The sequence below is a fragment of the Pan troglodytes genome, chromosome 18, assembly GCF_028858775.2.
Source record: "Pan troglodytes isolate AG18354 chromosome 18, NHGRI_mPanTro3-v2.0_pri, whole genome shotgun sequence".
NCBI classification, from domain to species: Eukaryota; Metazoa; Chordata; class Mammalia; order Primates; family Hominidae; genus Pan; species Pan troglodytes.
In genome coordinates this window covers 14,618,350-14,637,575 of record NC_072416.2, presented here as the reverse complement: position 1 = coordinate 14,637,575, position 19,226 = coordinate 14,618,350, and the positions used below count along the sequence as shown (strand labels likewise).

At 47.3% G+C, this 19,226-nt stretch overlaps 2 protein-coding genes across 21 annotated transcripts in view; one reads left to right on the top strand and one right to left on the bottom strand.

The window, feature by feature from the left end:
- The window catches only part of SNX29 (sorting nexin 29), a 592,115-nt gene extending 578,012 nt beyond the window's left edge, over positions 1–14,103 (bottom strand). For 9 of the 16 annotated variants that reach the window (XR_010152278.1, XR_010152273.1, XR_010152274.1 and 6 more), the window contains exon 1: positions 7,112–7,256. Coding sequence is in view for 9 of the 16 variants with exons in the window: in XM_024349766.3 (XP_024205534.1) it covers positions 7,112–7,148 (37 nt within the window). In the remaining 7 variants the exon portion in view is untranslated. Of the gene's footprint in view, positions 1–7,111; positions 7,257–13,983 lie in introns of those variants that run through there. The other 7 variants (XR_010152279.1, XR_010152276.1, XR_010152275.1 and 4 more) reach the window with 1 other exon arrangement.
- A 28-nt stretch (positions 14,104–14,131) lies between these two features.
- The window catches only part of NPIPB2 (nuclear pore complex interacting protein family member B2), a 49,011-nt gene continuing 43,916 nt past the window's right edge, over positions 14,132–19,226 (top strand). Inside the window, exon 1 of one of the 5 annotated variants that reach the window (XM_054668866.2) lies at positions 14,132–14,229. The gene's annotated coding sequence lies outside the window, so the exon portion shown is untranslated. The remainder of the gene's footprint in view (positions 14,230–19,226) is intronic. The other 4 variants (XM_054668871.2, XM_054668873.2, XM_054668874.2 and 1 more) reach the window with 4 other exon arrangements.

Below are 19,226 nucleotides of genomic sequence, written 5' to 3'. Positions count from 1 at the left end.
AGGGAACAAGGAAATCATCAACCTGTTGTCACTGCAGAATTCATTCTCAGTTACACCGGCGGGCATCTGGGATGCCTGGCACTACCAGCCCAATGATGACTTTAGTGTTGCTGCTATTGTTTAACTCCCATCCCACCCCCCAAAATCCACAACCATTCCAAATAAAGAAACTGAAAGAAAGCAGAAGCAAAGGAGGAGAGGGGCAGAAAGGGCTGCCCAATATATGCCCGGGGCACATACAAGATCAGGAGGGACCCCCGCAGTGCCCAAGGGGTCAGGTGAGGCATGGAAATGAGCGAGGTGGGCTGGCAAGGCACAGATTGCAAGAACAGAGCAGGTGCCCCTCTCAAGATGGCAGCTGCTAGCCAGCTCTAGCAGACAGTACCTCACAGCAATATCAGCAATTGCCCCATCTCCTGGTTTTTCAAGAGAGGCCGAAAACCCAGCTTTTTTATGTCAGTTAGTTGGCACCTAATTATACTCTTGTGAGAACAATGTTCCAGCCAACTCGACATGAAACAAACACAACACACCTGGGGCCAGGTCCGCCACCAATCCGCCATACTGAGACATACCTTTAACCCTCACATCTACCTGGAAGGTGGGGGCTGGCCGCCCTGGTGAAACAGACAAAGGAACTGAGACTTGGAGACATTGATCATTTACCCAAGGAACAGCTCAGAGGTGACAGACCTGACATTTTACCCCAAACCTTGTACCCTTCAACCTCCACAAAACCAGGCTCACTCCTTGAATGGCTCAATCTTAGCACAGAAAAAGGGCTACATCATCAAAGTGCTGCCAAAGAAAAAACAACCTCCCGATGGCTGACTCAAACGTTCCCTTCTCAGAGAAGTCTTCCTGCAGAGGGTCCCCCAAGGGACACACTGCTGTCTCTCTACACAGTGCTCCCATGGCCCTGCAGTCCTGCCATAGTGCTGATGTAATCCCCATCGTGGGAGGGATTATGCATTGTGAGCTCTCGGACATAGACAGAAGCCTCACGAACTCTCCCATCACAGAAGGAACTCAACAGTTGTTGAATCTAGATTCTGGTGCAGCTCACTTCTGTGGCTCCCCAAGTTGCTACTTTAAATAAAAAGGACCAGAACTGGCCAGGGCACAACGGCTGCCTCATTCCTGTCATGGGCAGAGTGAGGTGGTGGTTTTATCTGCTCTAGACTTAGCATACGCACAGATAAAATGGACAATCTTTCTTCCCCAAAGTCAGGGCGCTGGCTCCCAGTATTGTAGGGTGAAGTGGCACAGCTGGCCCAGGACAAAAGGACAGACTGTCTGCCAGCACACAATGGAAAGAGACAGGCTCCGCATGCAGACAGATGGGCTCGGGCCATCCATGTGGGCTTATGGTGTCTAAGATCAAAGACAAAATAAATGAGCAAAGAATGGGGACCATCAATTTACTCTAGAGCAGGCCGGGCATCATGGCTCACGTCTGTAATCCCAGCACTTTGGGAGGCCAAGGCAGGCAGATCACTTGAGGTCAGGAGTTCAAGACCAGCCTGAACAACATGGTGAAACCCCATTTCTACCGAAAATACAAAAATTAGCCAGGCATGATGGCACCCACCCGTAATCCCAGCTACTGGGAGGCTGATGCAGGAAAATCGCTTGAACCCAAAGGGTTGAGGTTGCAATAAGCTGAGATTACACCACTACACTCCAGCCTGGGCGACAGAGTGTGACTCCATCTCAAAAAAAAAAATTACTCTAGAGCAGGGATTGGCAAGTATTTCCTGTAAAGAGCAAAACAGTAAATATTTTAGGCTTTGCAGGCCATACACTCTCTGTCACAGTTACTCAATTCTGCCATTGCAGCCTGAAAGCAACCATAGACAACAGTAATTGAATAGAAATGGCTTTGTTCCAATAAAACTTTATTTGCAAAACAGGAGGCCAACCCAGTTCACCAGTTCTTGCTGTAGAAAACAAAACAAAAAAAAAACACTAGCATGGCAATGTACAAAAACTTTAAAGAGACAATAGGCCAAGCATGGTGGCTCACACCCGTAATCTTGGCATTTTGGGAGGTAGAGACAAGGGAATTGCTTGAGCCTAGGAGTTTGAGACCAGCCTGGGCAATACAGTGACACCCCGTCCCTACAAAAAGTTTTTTAAAAATTAGCCGTGTGTGGTGGCACACACCTGTAGTCCAAGCTATGAGGGAGGCTGAGGTGGGAGGATCACTTGAGCCTATAGGTCAAGGCTGCAGTGAGCACTGATGACACCACTGCACTCCAACCTGAGTGACACAGCAAAATCCTATCTCAAAAAAGAAAGAATATCTTCCCTCCTGGTTGGAGAAATGCAAATTATATGCCTATTAATAACTACCACATGGCACCATTATGTAACTATGAATTAACCAATAAACTTTTTTTTTTTTTTTTTTTTGAGATGGAGTCTCACTCTGTCGCCCAGGCTGGAGTGCAGTGGCATGATCTTGGCTCACTGCAATCTCTGCCTCCCGGGTTCAAGTGATTTTCCTGCCTCAGCCTCCTGAGTAGCTGGGATTACAGGCACCCGCCGCCACACCCAGCTAATTTTTGTATTTTTAGTAGAGGTGTGGTTTCACCATGTTGTTCAGGCTGGTCTCAAACTCCTGACCTCAGGTGATCCACCTGCCTCAGCCTCCCAAAGTGCTGGGATTACAGGCATGAGCCACCGTACCCAGCCTCCAAGAAACATTTAAAGTGAAATTCCCCAATGCTGGTAAAGCTATGATAAATCAAGTACACACCACTGGTAACAATCTATGGGTGCAGTAAGTTCTGAAAAGCGATGTGGCAATGCATATCAAAAGCTACAAAAATAAATCAAAATCCCTTTTCACACCTTGGAAATTAAGCTAAAAAGGAACAGGGGAAATGAGAAAAGATACAAATAACAATTTCACCTGGTCCTGTATGTTCCAGGTCCTGAGAAAGGCACTATACATTCATTACTTGCTTTAATTTCCATTTTCTGAAAAGGGAATTAAGAGTAAGAGTCAGAGTCAGGCATGCTGGCTCACGCCTGTAATCCCAGCACTTTGGGAAGCCAAGACAGACAGATCACAAGGCCAGGAGTTTAAGACTAGCCTGGCCAACATGGTGAAACCCCGTCTTTACTAATAATACAAAAATTAGCTGGGCGTGGTGGCACGCACCTGTAGTCCCAGCTACTCGGGAGTCTAAGGCAGGAGAATTACTCGAACCCAGGAGGTGGAGGTTGCAGTGATCACACCGCTGCACTCCGGCCTGGGTGACAGAGTGAGACTCTGTCTCAAAAAAAAAAAAAAAAAAAAAGAGTAAAAGTCAGAGAAGTTCAAAAATCTGCCCAGGCCGGGTGCAGTGGCTCACACTTGTAACTCCAGCACTTTGGGACACCAAGGTGGGAGGGCTGCTTGGGCTCAGGACTTCAAGACCACCCTAGGCAACATAGTAAGGCCTCGTCTCTATGAAAATTAAAAAAAAAAAAAAATTAGCCAGGTATGGTGGCACACACCTGTAGTCACAGCCTCCTGGGGAGCTGAGGAGGAAGGATCACTTGAGCCCAGGAGGTTGAGGCTGCAGTGAGCTATGACTGCACCACTGCACTCCAGCCTGGGTGACAGAGTGAGACCCTGTCTCAAAAAAATAAGACAGAAAACAAAAAACTGCCCAACTTCTTCAATAGGGAGTTAAATCCAGAACTTGTCTGTATCCGAAGCTTTTCCGTAATAACACAATGACTTCCTGAGCATCAATGGGCACGAAGATTTGTATTGCAGTGTCCTAGTGTAGGGGTCAGTCAACTATAGCCCCCGAGCCAAATCCAGCTGCTGACTTTTTCTAAATAAAGTTTTATTGGAACACAGCCACGTCCATTCATTTACCCATGGTCTGTGGCTGCCTTCAAACTACGACAGCAGAGATGAATACTTGAGGCTGAGACCAGATGGCCCACAAAGTAGAAAATATTTACTATCTGGCCCTTCACAGGAAACGCCTACCAATCCTATCCTAGAACACCATAAATGGAATTGACTGTCTTTTGCAATGGGAGAGAGGTTAAATAGCTGCGGTACATCAATTTGGTGGAATGCTATGCTGCCTTTTCAAAGAATCGTGAAGAGAAGGAACGTGGATAAGTGCTATCATGTAAGCAGAAACGCTCATTCAAACGGAGATACAATGCAATTATGCAAAATGCATATATAGTGTATGCTTTGAACAAAGGCAGAAGAGGAATACCTACAAATTTAAATATTAAATGTGCCAGGAATGTATATTTAAAGGTATATTCTGTTTTCACAATAGTTTTTAATGTCATTTTGGGTTTTCGCTTTTTTTTTTTTTTTTTTTTTTTTGAAGTTGTAGGAGGAAAGAGCAGATTCCAAGAAACACAGATGCAAGCGAAGAAAAATGAGATGGAGTGGGCAAGTTTCCCTCCTCGGAGGAAGCGGGGTACTGCCTGGGTGAGCAGAGGAAACACTAGTGCCAGGTCTCTGAAGGGCTCCCGGACAGCAAAAAGTCAGGGCAAGGAAGAGTCCTCACTCCCCTTGCAGGATTCAAACTGCTCAGCCCCCACCTAACCTGCTCCCCTACTGGCTCTCCCACCTCAGGAAAAGGCAATTCTGGTCAGGTACAGTGTCTCACACCTGTCATCCCAGCACGCTGGGAGCCCGAGGTCAGTGAATCACCTGAGGTCAGGAGTTCGAGACCAGCCTAGCCAACATGGTGAAACCCCATCTCTACTAAAAATACAATAATGAGCCAGGCATGGTGGCGCTCGAGGCGGGAGAATCACTTGAACATGGGAGACAGAGGTTGCAGTGAGCCAAGATCACGCCACTACAGTCCAGCCTGGGTGACAGAGCGAGACTCTATCTCAAAAAAAAAAAAAAGATAAGGCAATTCCAACCCCTTTCAGCTGCTCAGGAAGAAAACCTAGGAGCCACCTGCCTCATGAAGCCTCTGCTGCCACATCACATTCCTAACCACCCCATCCAAAATTACAGCAGCCCTTCCCCTGAAGTTCATCCTCCATCCAATTTAGTAGGATGGACTCCCACCCACAGGCTCCAGACTAGACTTATGGTCCAGACCTGGCCAACCAAAATCACAGTGATGGGTCGCAGGATGACCACATGGCCAGCCCGCTCCATGGAGGAGCGGCTGCCTGTGGGTGAAGCCAACAGAGAGAAAAGACGAGTTGACAGCCAGACAGAAAGATAATCCTGATAGTCCTTTAACACGTGGATCCAGCTAAGCTTGAAGCCAGCCCTATGTCTAGACTTTTTCATTACAAGACACCATATATTCCCATGCTGTTGAAATCAGTTTCATCAGCTTCTGCCACATTCCACTGAAAAGAGCCCTGGCTAACACACTCAGCACGGTCCCAACAAAATCCTTTTGCTTCAACAGACCCCAGTGGTAACAACCTTTTGATAAACAATAGAGGATACACCAAACTATCATCCAATGTTTGCTGAATGTTGAACCCCAAATTTCTGGCCAACCTCTGCTTCCACCAGAGCCCTTATTCTTACTAGCAGCATTGAAACTAGTGCAGCCACTTTGGAAAAAATCAAATCAATTCAACTGAGTTTAATTATAGGCCAAAAAAAAAAAAGGAAGCAAAAGTGATAAACTCTTCGATGTTAATGCTACTTTTGGAAAATCTCCCTACAGACATAATCTAAAGGATGGAAAACTACCTTGAAAAAAAATGTTCACTGCATCATTACTTATAACAGAAACAAAAAAGAAAGAAGGAAAGCCGGGTACAGTGGTTCACACCTGTAATCCTGGCACTTTGGGAGGCTGAAGCAGGAGGATCACTTGAGGTCTGGAGTTTGAGACCAGCTCGGGCAATATACTGAGACCCTGTCTCTACACCATATGAAAAAGTTAGACGGGTGTGGTGGCGCACCTTTAGTCCTAGCTGCTCAGGAGGCTGAGGTGGGAGGGACATTTGAGCCCAGGAGATCAAGGCTGCAGTGAGCTATAATTGTATCACCACTGCATTCCAGCCTGGGCAACAGAGCAAAACCCTGTCTCAAAAGAAAAAGAGAGGAAAGGGAGGAAGGGAGGAAGGGAGGAAGGGAGAGAGGGAGAGAGGGAGAGAGGGAGGGAGGGAGAGAGGGAGAGAGGGAGAGAGGGAGAGAGGGAGGGAGGGAGGGAGGGAGAGAGAGAGAGAGAGAGGGAGGAGAGGGAGAGAGGAAGATAGGCTAAGTTTCTACAACTAGAATCAATAGTTAAAAGTTGTACTACATGCAAAATGATGAATGATGGACTGTACATTCCATAAAAGTGATCAATAGTGAGCCCATGGAGCAATGTGGTAAAGTTTTGTCCTGAAATGTTAATGGTGAAAGCAAGATGCAAAGTTGTATGATAATAATACAATTACTGCAGCCTATATCAGTCTCAATCTTTTCTTTTTTTTTTTTTTTTTTTTGAGACAGGGTCTGAGGGGTCTGGCTCTGTCACCCAGGCTGGAGTGCAATGGTACATTCATGGCTCACTGTAGCCTCAACCTCCCAGGCTCAAGTGATCCTCCCACGTCAGCCCAGCCTCTCGAGTGGCTAGGACCATGGGCATGCACCACTACACCCAGCTAATTTGTGTGTGTGTGTACAAAGACAGGCAGACGGGTCCCACTATGTTGCCCAGGCTGATCTCAAACTCCTGGGCTCAAGCGATCCTCCCACCTTAGCCTCCTAAAGTGCTGGAATTACAGGTGTGAGCCACTGTGTCCAGCTCAATCTTTTTCATTCTTTCCCCCTAAGGACACTTTTTAGACACTTTTTTGCTAATCATCCCCTCCATGAAAAAGTAATACCACAGATACAATGTACATCTGTTTATGTACTATATGCCTATCTGTGCTTTATACATCCAAGTAAGTTTTTTTTCTCTCCTGAGAACCAGTGTTCACCCCCTTGGGGGTGATATCACCCCCACTGCAAATATACGGCCTATGTATAGACAAGACAGTGGCAGATGGAAGGTGCTTTATCTGGAAATATGCTCACATTGCCACAATTTGGAGAAATCTATAAAATCTTGGATTTTAGTTCCAAATTTTAAGAGCTCTAAGCATTTGAGTTCCTATCAGTTACCTGGAGTCAAGCAACCAGGAGGCAAGATAGCCAACATCAGTAGGACCTAGTCCATCGCCAGTTGCTAGCAGAGGTGGGGGTCAACTGTTTGCTGATGGTAGAACATGTACTTCTTGCATTCCACCATCATAGATCAATCCAGTGCCTTCACAAGGGGGAAAAAATGTTGATAGCATCACTTTTCTACTTTGAATGAAAACCACAAATATTCTTTTTTCATTCATTCATTCATTTCAGCTGATTATTTATTCTAAGTACAAGCTACTGTCAGAGAGGGCCCAGTCAGTGCCGAGGAGAAAACTGTGACCTTCAACATTCCAGAAAACTAAGAAAAAGCAGCTGGGCACAGTGGCTCACAACTATAATCTCAGCACTTTGGAAGGCTGAGACAGGATGGCTTAAGGCCAGGAGTAACAGATAAACCTGGGCAACGTAGTAAGACCCAATCTCTACAAAAAAAAAAAAAAAAATTGTAACCCAGGCGCAGTGGCTCACACCTGTAATCCTAGCACTTTGGGAGGCCAAGGCAGGTGGATCACCTGAGCTCAGAATTTTGAGATCAGCCTGCACAACATGGCAAAACCCATCTCTACTAAAAATACAAAAAATTAGCCAGGCGTGGTGGTGCACGCCCGTAATCCCAGCTACTCAGGAGGCTGAGGCAAGAGAATCACTGGAGCCCAGGAGGCAGAGGTTGCAGGGAGCCAAGATAGTGGCACTGCACTCCAGCCTGGACAACACAGTGGGAATCTGTCTCAAAAAAATATTCGTTAATTAAAAAAAATTTTTTTTAATAAAAAGCTGCCAAAATATACATTAACGTCAGGCAAGAAACAGCAGTAAATTACCCATTAAGCCCAAAACTCTGATATATGATGAATGTTAGAGCTCATCTGTTACACAAATTGTTTGATCACTATGGGCCTGGCTTTCCTCACCCTTGAAACAGGAATCTCAGTGTCTCCTTTACTGATGGAGGCCGGGCGCGGTGGCTCACGCCTGTGATCCCAGCACTTTGGGAGGCCGAGGCAGGTGGTTCACGAGGTCAGGAGATCGAGACCGTCCTGGCTAACATGGTGAAACCCCATCTCTACTAAAAATACAAAAAATTAGCTGGGCGTGGTTGCAAGCGCCTGTAGTCCCAGCTACTCGGGAGGCTGAGGCAGGAGAATGGCCTGAACCCAGGAGGCAGAGCTTGCAGTGAGCCGAGATCGCATCACTGCACTCCAGCCTGGGTGACAGAGCAAGACTCCATCTCAAAAAAAAAAAAAAAAAAAAAAACTGATGGAAAGGAGCATCCAGGAACTTAAGGATGAAGACTTACAAAAGACAAAACTTGAGTATAATGACTTTCTGGCTCTACGAGTTCTACTTTCCCAGTAACAACAAACACATATCTGAAAATCAGCATTCCTTACATAGTCTGAAGAGGTGGGCAATCAAGTATTCCTATCTACTGGGTTCTTTAAAGAAAAATAAACAAATTGTGACCACCACCCTACAATAACCACCCACACATGTCTGGCAGGCATCTTTCTTCCTGATAATCTTTTTAGGTCTACATACATATATGAATCCATAAATATTGTCTTCAGTATGTTTTAATTTGCATCAAGGTATATATTTTAGGTATAATTCTACACCCTGCTTTTTTTTTTTTTTTTGAGATGAGATCTCATTATGTTGCCCAGGCTGGTCTCAAACTCCTGGACTCAAGCAATCCTCCCACCTGGGCCTCCCAAAGGGCTCAGATTACAGGCGTGAGCAATCACGCCAGACCCACCCTGCTTTTTTTACAGAACATTAACGTTGAGATGCAGCCACGGTGATGTGTATGAATCCGTATCAATCCTTTTAACATTTCTGAGGCTTTCCGTCAGGTGTCCACAGCACACTAGGTTTACCTACTCCCCAATTAATGGTCATCTTAGTTGTTTCTGGCCTCATGATACCCATTTATCTTGTATATATATATTACCTAGTGCCATTCCACTGCCTGGTTATTTGTACTTAATGTATTCAGCTTTGCACCCATCTTGCCTCTGACTCTACTCAAACATTTTCAACTCAAAAATACAGCAGACTCTAATTACCAATTTATAGCACATACAAGAGACTGAAAAACACTTTATGCCACACCAAAAGGATGCAATCAGCAGAGGCCTGCAAAGGATCCTTGGGATAAATAACTGTGTTTCCTTCAACAACAAATGCAAGGGGGAAAAGGAGAGAGATTCAAGGGCAGCCTGTAGTTTAAAAAAAGACTGCTTCAAAAAACACCACCAAGAAAGTGAAAAGAGCCCAGGCACAGTGGCTCAGGCTTGTAATCCCAGCACTTTGGGAGGCTGAGGCAGGCAGATCAATTGAGGTCAGGAGCTGGAGACCAGCTGGCCAGCATGGTAAAACCCCATCAACACTAACAATACAAAAATTGGCCAGGCGCGGTGGCTCATGCCTGTAATCCCAGCACTTTGGGAGGCTGAGGTAGGCGGACCACTTGAGGCCAGGAGTTCGAGACCAGCCCAGTCAACATGGCAAAACCCCATCTCTACTGAAACAACAAAAAAGTTAGCTGGGTGTGGGGGTGTGCACCTGTAGTCCCAGCTACTCCAGAGGCTGAGGCAGGAGAATCACTTGAACCTGGGAGGCAGAGGTTGCAGTGAGGCGAGATTGCTCACTGCACTCCAGCACTCCAGCCTGGGTGATAGAGCAAGACTCCAACTCGAAAAAAAAAAAAGAAAAAGAAAATGAAAAGACAAACCATGGAAGGGGAGAAAATTTTTGTAAACAATAAACCTGATAAGGGACTGGTATCTAAAAATTACAGAGGATTCTTATAGATCAGCAATAAAAAGACCACCGAATGTTAAAATGGCCAAAGGATCTGAAGAGGCATTTCTCCAAGGAGGATACACAATTGGTCAATAAGCACAAGATAAGATGCTCAACATCACTAGTCACTAGGGAAATGCAAATCAAAACTACGAAGAAATACCACTTCACACTCACTAGAATGTCTATGATTAAAAAGACTCTTGGGGAAGGTGTGGAGAAACAGAACCCTCATATGCTGCTGGTGAGAATTGAAAATGGTGCAGCCACTTTAGAAAACAGTCTGACACAGCTCCTCAAATGGTTAAACAGTTACCATATGACCCTGCAATTCCACTCTTACAAACATGCCCAAGAGAAATGAAGAGACTTGCCCCCACAAAAACATGTGCGTGAACGTTCATAGCAGCATTATTATTCAGAACAGCTAAAAAGTAGAAACAACTCAAATGCCCATTTTTGATGCATGAATAAACAAAATATGATATCCACATAAAGGAATATAATGTGGCCACAAAAAGGAATGAAGTACAGATATATGCTGTAGTGTGGTTTAACCTCAGGAAAATTATACCGAGTGAAAAAAGCCAGATAAGAGAGGTCACGTATTGTATGATTTCATTTATATGAAATACCCACAACAGGCACATCCAGAGACAGAAAGTAGATGAGTGGTTCCCAGGGTCTGAGGGGAGGGGGAAGATGAATGACTGCTAATGGGTACAAAGTTTCTTTCTAAGGTAATTAAAATGTTGTGAAATTAACTATGGTGATGTTTACACGGCTCTGAAAATACCAAAAAATAAAAATAAAATAAACAGGAGGTGAGGGAGAGACCTAAAAGATTTAAAACACAAACCAATGTGCACTGTTTAAACCTTACTTAGATTCTGAGTTTTTAAAATACACTATAAAATAAAATGTTACGGCCGGAGCACAGTGGCTCACGCCTGTAATCCCAGCACTTTGTGGGGCTGAGGCAGGTGGATCATATGAAGCCAGGAGTTCACAAGAGGATCACATGAAGCCAGGAGTTGGAGACCAGCCTGGCCAACACAGCGAAACTCCATCTCTACTAAAAATACAAAAATCAGCCGGGCATGGTGGTACATGTCTGTAGTCCCAGCTACTTGGGAGCCTGAGGCAGAAGAATTGCTTGAACCCTGGAGGCGAAGGTTGCAGTAAGCTAAGATCCTGCCACTGCACTCCAGCCTGGGTGACAGAGCGTGACTCCATCTCTAAAACATAAATAAAATAAGTAAATAAATAAAATATTATAAGTGGGGAACAGAAGAAAGAGGAAATATTTCCACGCCACTTTATTTTATCGTGTACCAGTTACCCACCCCACAAGTGGGGAAACCCACTTTCAACTGCATTCTCAAGAAACAAAATATATCGTTGGACTTCCCCTTCCATTTTCACAGACCACTTTTTCTGCCTCAATTACAATGTTTCCAAAAGAAGGTTTTCATCCTTAATGCTTTTTCCTAAAAAGTCATTTGTTGGTTTCCTTTTCTCTTTGGCTTTAGATGTAACGATTTTTTTTTTTTTTTTTTTTTTTTTTTTTTTTGGAGACTGAGTCTCACTCTGTTGCCCAGGCTGGAGTGCAGTGGCATGATCACTGCTCACTGCAATCTCCACCTCCTGGGTTCAAGAGATTCTCATCCCTCAGCCTCCCGAGTAGCTGCGATTACAGGCGCCTGCCACTATGCCCTGTTAGTTTTTGTATTTTTAGTAGAGATGGGATTTCACCATGTTGGCCAGGCTGGTCTCAAACTCCTGATCTCAAGTGATAGCCTGCATCTGCCTCCCAAAGTGCTGAGATTACAGGTGTGAGCCATCACACCCAGCAGACGTAATGATTTTTTAATTAAATTTTAAAGTTTTCTTTCTTTTGTTTTTTTGTTTGTTTGTTTGTTTTGAGACGAAGTCTTGTTCTGTCGCCCAGGCTGGAGTGCAGTGGCTTGATCTTGGCTCAGTGCAACCTCTGGCACCGGGGTTTAAGCGATTCTCCTGCCTCAGCCTCCAAAGCAGCTGGGATTACAGGCGCGTGCCACCAGAGTTTTCATATTATTTCTCCTTGAAAGATAAACTGATCAATTTCTATTGGCTTATCAATTTCATTGTCTCTTGTGCTAAAGGTAAAACGAAAAGGGTCCAGAACTGTGAGCTTGTGGCAAAGACTCCTTGGTCATAGTAAAAGGAAAAGATTTTCAGACAGTGCCTGGTCCCAGCCCTCCTCTCATAACTAGGCAAAAACAACCCCACTCCTACCCCACATGAGCTCTTGCAGAAACAACAGCAGGCAGCTCTGAGATTCTGACAATGCACCTCGTGATATTCACAGTACCAGTCACTTTAACTGATGAATGTTATTTAGTCATTACAAGCCTAGGAGATAGGTACTACTAGGTATCCTCATTTTGCTGGGACTCCCAGAATGGTCGAGAACTTACTCTTAAATAACACAGGTTTATGTGGCAGGGCCAAGATTTGAACCCAGGATGTCTGGCCTCAGGGCCTGTACTTACACCAACCTACCTCAGCTCCTGGTGGAAGCCAGCTCATAACATCTTTATTGAGGTATTACTAACATTCACGAATCAGAAACCATACTTAGGCTTAAAATCATTTGATTTGGCAACCAAAGGTGGATTATCTCCCAGGAAACTCCCCCTCACCAGCCCCCTCATTATTAGGACTGTCCATTTCACAAATCTTGCCCTTGAATAACAAAAACAAAAGGAACATCACTTGTTTAAACAACCAACCAACAAAAAAGGTCCACAGAGATAACTTTAAAAGTTAAAATTGAAGACAGCAGTATCCCTTGGCCTTGCCCCTCGCTCAACCTCCAGAAATGCCTGAGTGGAAGGCAACGGCCAGGAGGGCTGGATGCAGGGATCCTCAGAAACAATTCCACAGTGAGGGGAAAACAAGCACTAGGAGGATAGGCGGGGCTTCCTAAATAAATCCAGATCCCAGAGTGGCTGGACAGACAGTCAGGGGAGAGCTGAGAGGCTTCCCTGAGTCACTCCCATCTCCACATACAACACCCAGGAATGACTTAGCACCAAAACACCAATAAGACTCCTCAGAGGAAAGGAGGGTAGAGTCAAGGGACTAAATTTCAGAAAACATTGAGGACGAGCTGCCCACACCCACCTCCCTCTCACTTCCAGCATCCCCATCAACACCACCCCCTGGATGGTGAGAGGAAGAAGTTTGGACTGGGAAGAACAAGGACGAAGTGACGGTCCCCAGATGGGCTGGGCACGGGACAAGAAGGGAAGGGCTGCAGGACAAGGCAAGAGAGATCTTAAATGATAATGATGAGCCAGGATAAGACATGGAAACGGATGGAATATGCAAGGATCATCGAAATGTAAAAGCCAGGACCGGAGAGGGAAGCCGAGTGGGTAACTGGGAAGAACTGGTGATGAGAAGAGCAAAGCACTGGGAACAGGGGTGGGAGGGATGAGAGGGATGGGGAAGACAAACGGGTTGCAGAATTGAGCTCCTCTGGGGACCAGAAGCTCCTGGGACACGGGGGTACTGGGGTCAGCAAACTAACTGTCCAGAAAGACTCTGCCTGTGTGGAAACTGCAGGGACTGGAGACCAGGGGCCTGGGTAGCGGGGATGACTGGGGATGGGGGACCTGGAACTGGAGCTGGGACGCAGCGGGTCTAGGAGTTAGGAGAGACTGAGACCTGGGAGGTCTCAGAACTGGGGGTCTGGACACTAGGCAAGGGGATCGCAGGACTGGAACAACTGGGGACAGGGGTTTAGGAGCTGGTTTTTATGGATGGGCAGGAGTCAGGAGACCAGGAGTGCCCCGCCACGGGAGATCAGAGACCCGCAGGTGAGCAGGGGCCACGAGCCGGGAGTCCTGGGGGCCAGGGGTCTGGAAAAGGGAGCGACTGGGAGGGGGTCTGCGAGGGAGCGGGGCGCGAGGACGCAGGGGCCGGAGTGTGCAGCTGGAGCGGCGGGAGCCGGGGCGGCTGGGGCAGGTGACAGCGGCGGGGCCGCCACTCACCGCTCATGGTGCCTCTCCCCGGGCCGGTGCCTGCGCCGCGCCGCCGCCGCTGCCGCTTCTGCGGCTGCCGAGCTCCAGACAGGCCGGGAGACAGGAGCCCCGCCCCGGCCGCCCCGCCCCGGAAGTAAAGCCTGGCCGCCGACGAGGCCCCGCCCGCCGACCCGGAACGTAAACCGCGGCGCAGATCCAGGTCGCCGGACCCGGTGTGGAGAGCGGTGCTGAGGCTACGCGGGCTGGAGACTCAGGGTAAACCCGAGACCCCGCGAGGAGGCGTCACTGTCCCCAAGTGCCCAAGACGCCTCCCCTGCCTTCCTGAGGTTCCCACTCCTGTCGGGGCGACAGAGAAGAAAGCCACGAGTGATGGGGCGACTTCGTCCCAGAGAGGGATGCGAGCGGGAAAGGAAATAAAAATAGAGGAACGGGACAAAGCGTGGGCACAGGCGGATGGGCAATCCCGGAGGGCCTCTCTAAGGAGGCGACTTCTGAGCCCAGACCTGGATGATGAGAGGAAACCAGTCCGGGAAGATCCCCAGGGAAAGTGTTCCATAAGGAGGGGCAATTGCAAGGCCCCTGCCTGGAGGGGTTGACAGGAGCGAGGGGATGAGTGAGAAAATAGGCCTGGTGCGGTGGCTCACGCCTGTAATCCCAACACTTTGGGAGGCCGAGGCGAGCGGATCACCTGAGGTCAGGAGTTCGAGAGGGTGAGTGAGAAAAGGAGATTGAAGAGGTGGAGGGAGGGCCTTGCAGGCCAGAGGAAGGAGTTTGGGCTTTTCTGCCTAATTCTAGGAAGGTCCCAGCACTTGGGAGGGCGGAGGCAGGCGGATCACTTGAGGCCAGCAGTTCAAGAGCAGCCTGGGCAACATAGCGAGACGCCGTTCTCTACCAAAAAAAAAAAAAAAAGGACTCAAGCAGAGGAGTGACACGATCTGAATTAGGTTTTAAGATATGGCTCCTAGGCCGGACGCGGTGACTCATGCCTGTAATCCCAAGGCATGATTGGGAGGCCAAGGTGGGTGAATCACCTGAGGTCAGAAGTTCGAGACCAGCCTGGCCAACATAGGGAAACCCCATCTCTACTAAAAATACAAAAATTAGCCAGGCATGGTGGCGTGCGCCTGTAGTCCCAGCTACTGGGGAGGCTGAAACAGGAGAATTGCTTGAACCCGGGAGGCAGAGGTTTCAGTGAGCCGAGATCCCACCACTGCACTCCAGCCTGGGTGACAGAGTGAGACTCCCTCTCAACAACAACAACAACAAAAATGGCTCTTCCTGGGCTGAGAATGAATTATAATGGGGGCAGGGTGGAGAAAGAGCAGGTGGTTAAGGAGTTATTGCAGTTGTCCAGGCAAGACATGGTGCCTGTCTACAGTGGTGGCAGTGGAGATAGAAAAGGTGATGGATTGAGTGTGAACACAAGTGTTACACATTCACAACGTTCTTTTGTTTTGTTTTGTTTTTGAGACGGCATCTCGCTCTGTTGCCCAGGCTGGAGTGCAGTGGCGCGATCTTGGCTCACTGCAACCTCCACCTCCCGGGTTCAAGTGATTCTCCTGCCTCAGCCTGCCAAGTAGCTGGGACTACAGGCTCCTGCCACCATACCCAGCTAATTTTTTGTATTTTTTTAGTAGAGACGGGGTTTCAACGTGTTAGCCAGGATGGTCTCCATCTCCTGACCTCGTGATCCACCCACCTCGGCCTCCCAAAGTGCTGGGATTACAGGCGTGAGCCACCGCGCCCTGCACATTCTTATGAAGTCCAGGGTTTTGTCCCATTTTACACATCGGGGAAAAGGGACTGAAGGAGTATTTTCCCAACTTGTTTTGCCCACACCCCGAGTGAAGAAATGTATTTTATATCATAACCTTGTACACATAAGCATACACTTAAGGAGATGTTTTAAAAAACAATTCTGTAGGTAGTATATTCTCCTCTACTTTCTTTTTTTCCTCTAATGCTGAAGGAGACTTACTCAATTGATCCATAATACGTCTTTGTTATTTTTGTTTTTTTTATTTTGAGATGGAGTCTCACTCTGTCGCCCAGGCAGGAGTGCAATGGCGCGATCTCGGCTCACTACAACCTCCGCTTCCCGGGTTCTAGCGATTCTCCTGCCTCAGCCTCCCGAGTAGTTAGGATTACAGGTGTGCCACCATGCCTGCTAACTTTTGTATTTTGTGTTTTTAGTAGAGATTGGCTTTCACTATGTTGGTCAGCCTTGAACTCCTGACCTCAAGTGATCCACCCTCCTCGGCCTCCCAAAGTGCTGGGATTACAGGCATGAGCCACCAACCCCAGTCTGCAGCATTCTCTGTAATAATGAAAAAGTGGCGTTGAGGCTTAGAAACCAGTACCCGAAAATATGGCATTTTGACCTGCTGGACTGAAGAAGCATCATAGTCTCTCTGGCCTCGCCCATACACAGCAAATCTCTCAAAGCCAGGATGAAGTTCCTTCATCTGCCTAAACTTGGGACCCACCAAAAATAATAATTTTTCCCCTCCCTGTATAACTGAGAAGGTAACCACACCTGAACAAATGCTTTCACAAGATAAAGACCCTCTCAGAATCATTCAAATTCCAAAGAGAACTGTTTACAGCATAATCTCCATTCCAGGATCCCATTCCATCTCCAGTGATCCTTTATTGCTCCTCAACAGAATTCCTCTTCTCCCCAGTCCCATAACCTGTTTTGCTGGGGTTCCAAGCCCTCATTCTTTTTGTAGCCTTGTGATAATTTGGCTGGGTGCGGTGGCTCACACCTGTAATCCCAGCATTTTGGGAGGCAAGCAGATCACCTGAGGTCAGGAGTTCCAGACCAGCTAGGAACTCCTAGCTAACTCGGGAGGCTGAGGCAGGAGAATCGCTTGAACCCCGGAGGTAGAAGTTGCAGTGAGCCGAGATGGCACCACTGCACTCCAACCTGGGCAACAAGAACAAAACTCTGTCTCAAAAAATAAAATAAATAATTTATAAGCTGCTGAACTCTGTTGAGGGATAGGTATTCAGTCTGTGGTTCTCCCCCAGGGTACAAGTCAGTAAAACTTGTCTACTTTTCTCCAGTTTATCTGCCTTTTATGAGCTGATTTTTCAGCAACTTTCAAAGGACTAAGAGGAAGTTTTTCCCTTGGCCCCCACAGTGGAAAGAACCAAATCCCAGCTATGGAAATCGTGGCTATAAGCCAAAAATAAAATTCTAAGTCCCCCAGTCATCTGAATGAAGCCCGCCTCTTGGCCAAGGGCACTCCAAAGGCAACCGGAAAAACTAGTTCAGGCCATGATGGGAAATGGGAGCCAGACATGCCTCACGATAGACTCCTCCCTTTTAGAATTACTGATAGAATAGAGTCTTTTTTTTTTTTTATTTTTGACAGTTTCACTCTTGTTGCCCAGGCTGGAGTGCAATGGCACAATCTCGGCTCACCGCAACTTCTGCCTCTGCCTCTCAGGTTCAAGCGAGTCTCCTGCCTCAGCCTCCTGAGTAGCTGGGATTACAGGCATGTGCCACCGCGCCCGGCTAATTTTATACTTTTAGTAGAGTTAGGATTTCTCCGTGTTGACCAGGCTGATCTCGAACTCCTGACCTCAGGTGATCCGCCCGCCTCGGCCTCCCAAAGTGCTGGGATTACAGGCATCAGCCTCCACGCCCAGCTATTTTTTTTTTTTTTTTTGAGTCCGAATCTCGCTCTGTTGCCAGCCTGGAATGCACTGGCGTGATCTCGGCTCACTGCAACCTCCATCTCCTGAGTTCAAGCAATTCTCCTGCCTCAGCCTCCCAAGTAGCTGGGATTACAGGCGCCCACCACCACGTCCAGCTAATTCTAGTAGAGACGGGGTTTCACCATGTTGGCCAGGATGGACTCAATCTCTTGATCTCATGATCTGCCCGCCTCAGCCTCCCAAAGTGCTGGGATTACAGGCGTGAGCCACCACACCTAGCTTTTTTTTCTTTTTTTTTGAAGATGCAGTCTCGCTGTGTTACTCATGCTGGAGTGCAGTGGTGTGATCTCAGCTCACTGCAACCTCCGCCTCCCAGGTTCAGGTGATTCTTGTGCCTCAGACTCCAAAGTAGCTGGGATTACAGGCACATGCTACCAAGCCCCGGCTAATTATTGTATTTTCTGTAGAGACGGGGTGTCCCCATGTTGTTCAGGCTGGTTTCAAACTCCTGACCTTACGATCTGCCCACCTCGGCCTCCCATAGTGCTGGAATTACGGGCGTGAGCCGCGGCATCCAGCCCAGAATAGACTCTTTAGTAGGAAACATTTACAATCTATTTTCTGAAGCCTGCCACCTGGAGGCTTCATTGGCATGACAGAACTACGGTCTCCACAATCCCTTATCTTAACACAGAAATGTTTTTTTTTGTTTGTTTTTGTTTTTTTGAGACAGAGTCTCGCATTGTCGCCTGGGCTATGGAGTGCAATAGCGTGATCTCAGCTCACTGCAACCTCTGTCTCCCAGGTTCAAGTGATCCTCCTGCCTCAGCCTCCCGAGTAGCTGGGATTACAGGTGCCTGCCACCACACCCGGCTAATTTTTTGTATTTTTGGTAGAGATGGGGTTTCACTATGTTGGCGATGCTGGTCTCAAACTCCTGACCTCGTGATCCACCCACCTCAGCCTCCCAAAGTGCTGGGATTACAGGCAAGAGCCACTACGCCTGGCTGATTCTAAATCTTTAGACAATAACTTAACTCTTTCAACCAATTGCCAATCAGAAAATCTTTTAATCTAGGCCAGGAGCATGGTAGCTCGCACCTGTAATCCCAGCACTTTGCGAGGCTGAGGAGAGCAGATGACTTGAGGTCAGGAGTTCAAGACCAGCCTGGCCAACATGGCAAAACCCCATCTCTACTAAAAATACAAAAATTAGCTGAGCTTGGTGCCGCACAGTTGTAATCCCAGCTACTTGAGAGGCTGAGGCTGGAGGATTGCTTGAACCTGGGAAGCAGAGGTTGCAGTGAGCCAAGATTGTGCCACTGCACTCCAGCCTGGGTAACAGAGCAAGACTCTGTCTAAAAAAATAAAAAAGAAAGAAAATCTTTGAATCTACCTATGACTTGGAACCACTCACCCCCCCACCACCCCACTCCCCCATACCTGCTTCTAGTTGGCCTGCCTTTCTGGACCGAACCAGTGTACATTTTATATGTATTGACTGATGCTTTTTGTCTCCCTAAAATGTATAAAACAAAGTTGTGGCCCAACCACCTAGGGTATGTGTTCTCAGAATCTCCTGAGGG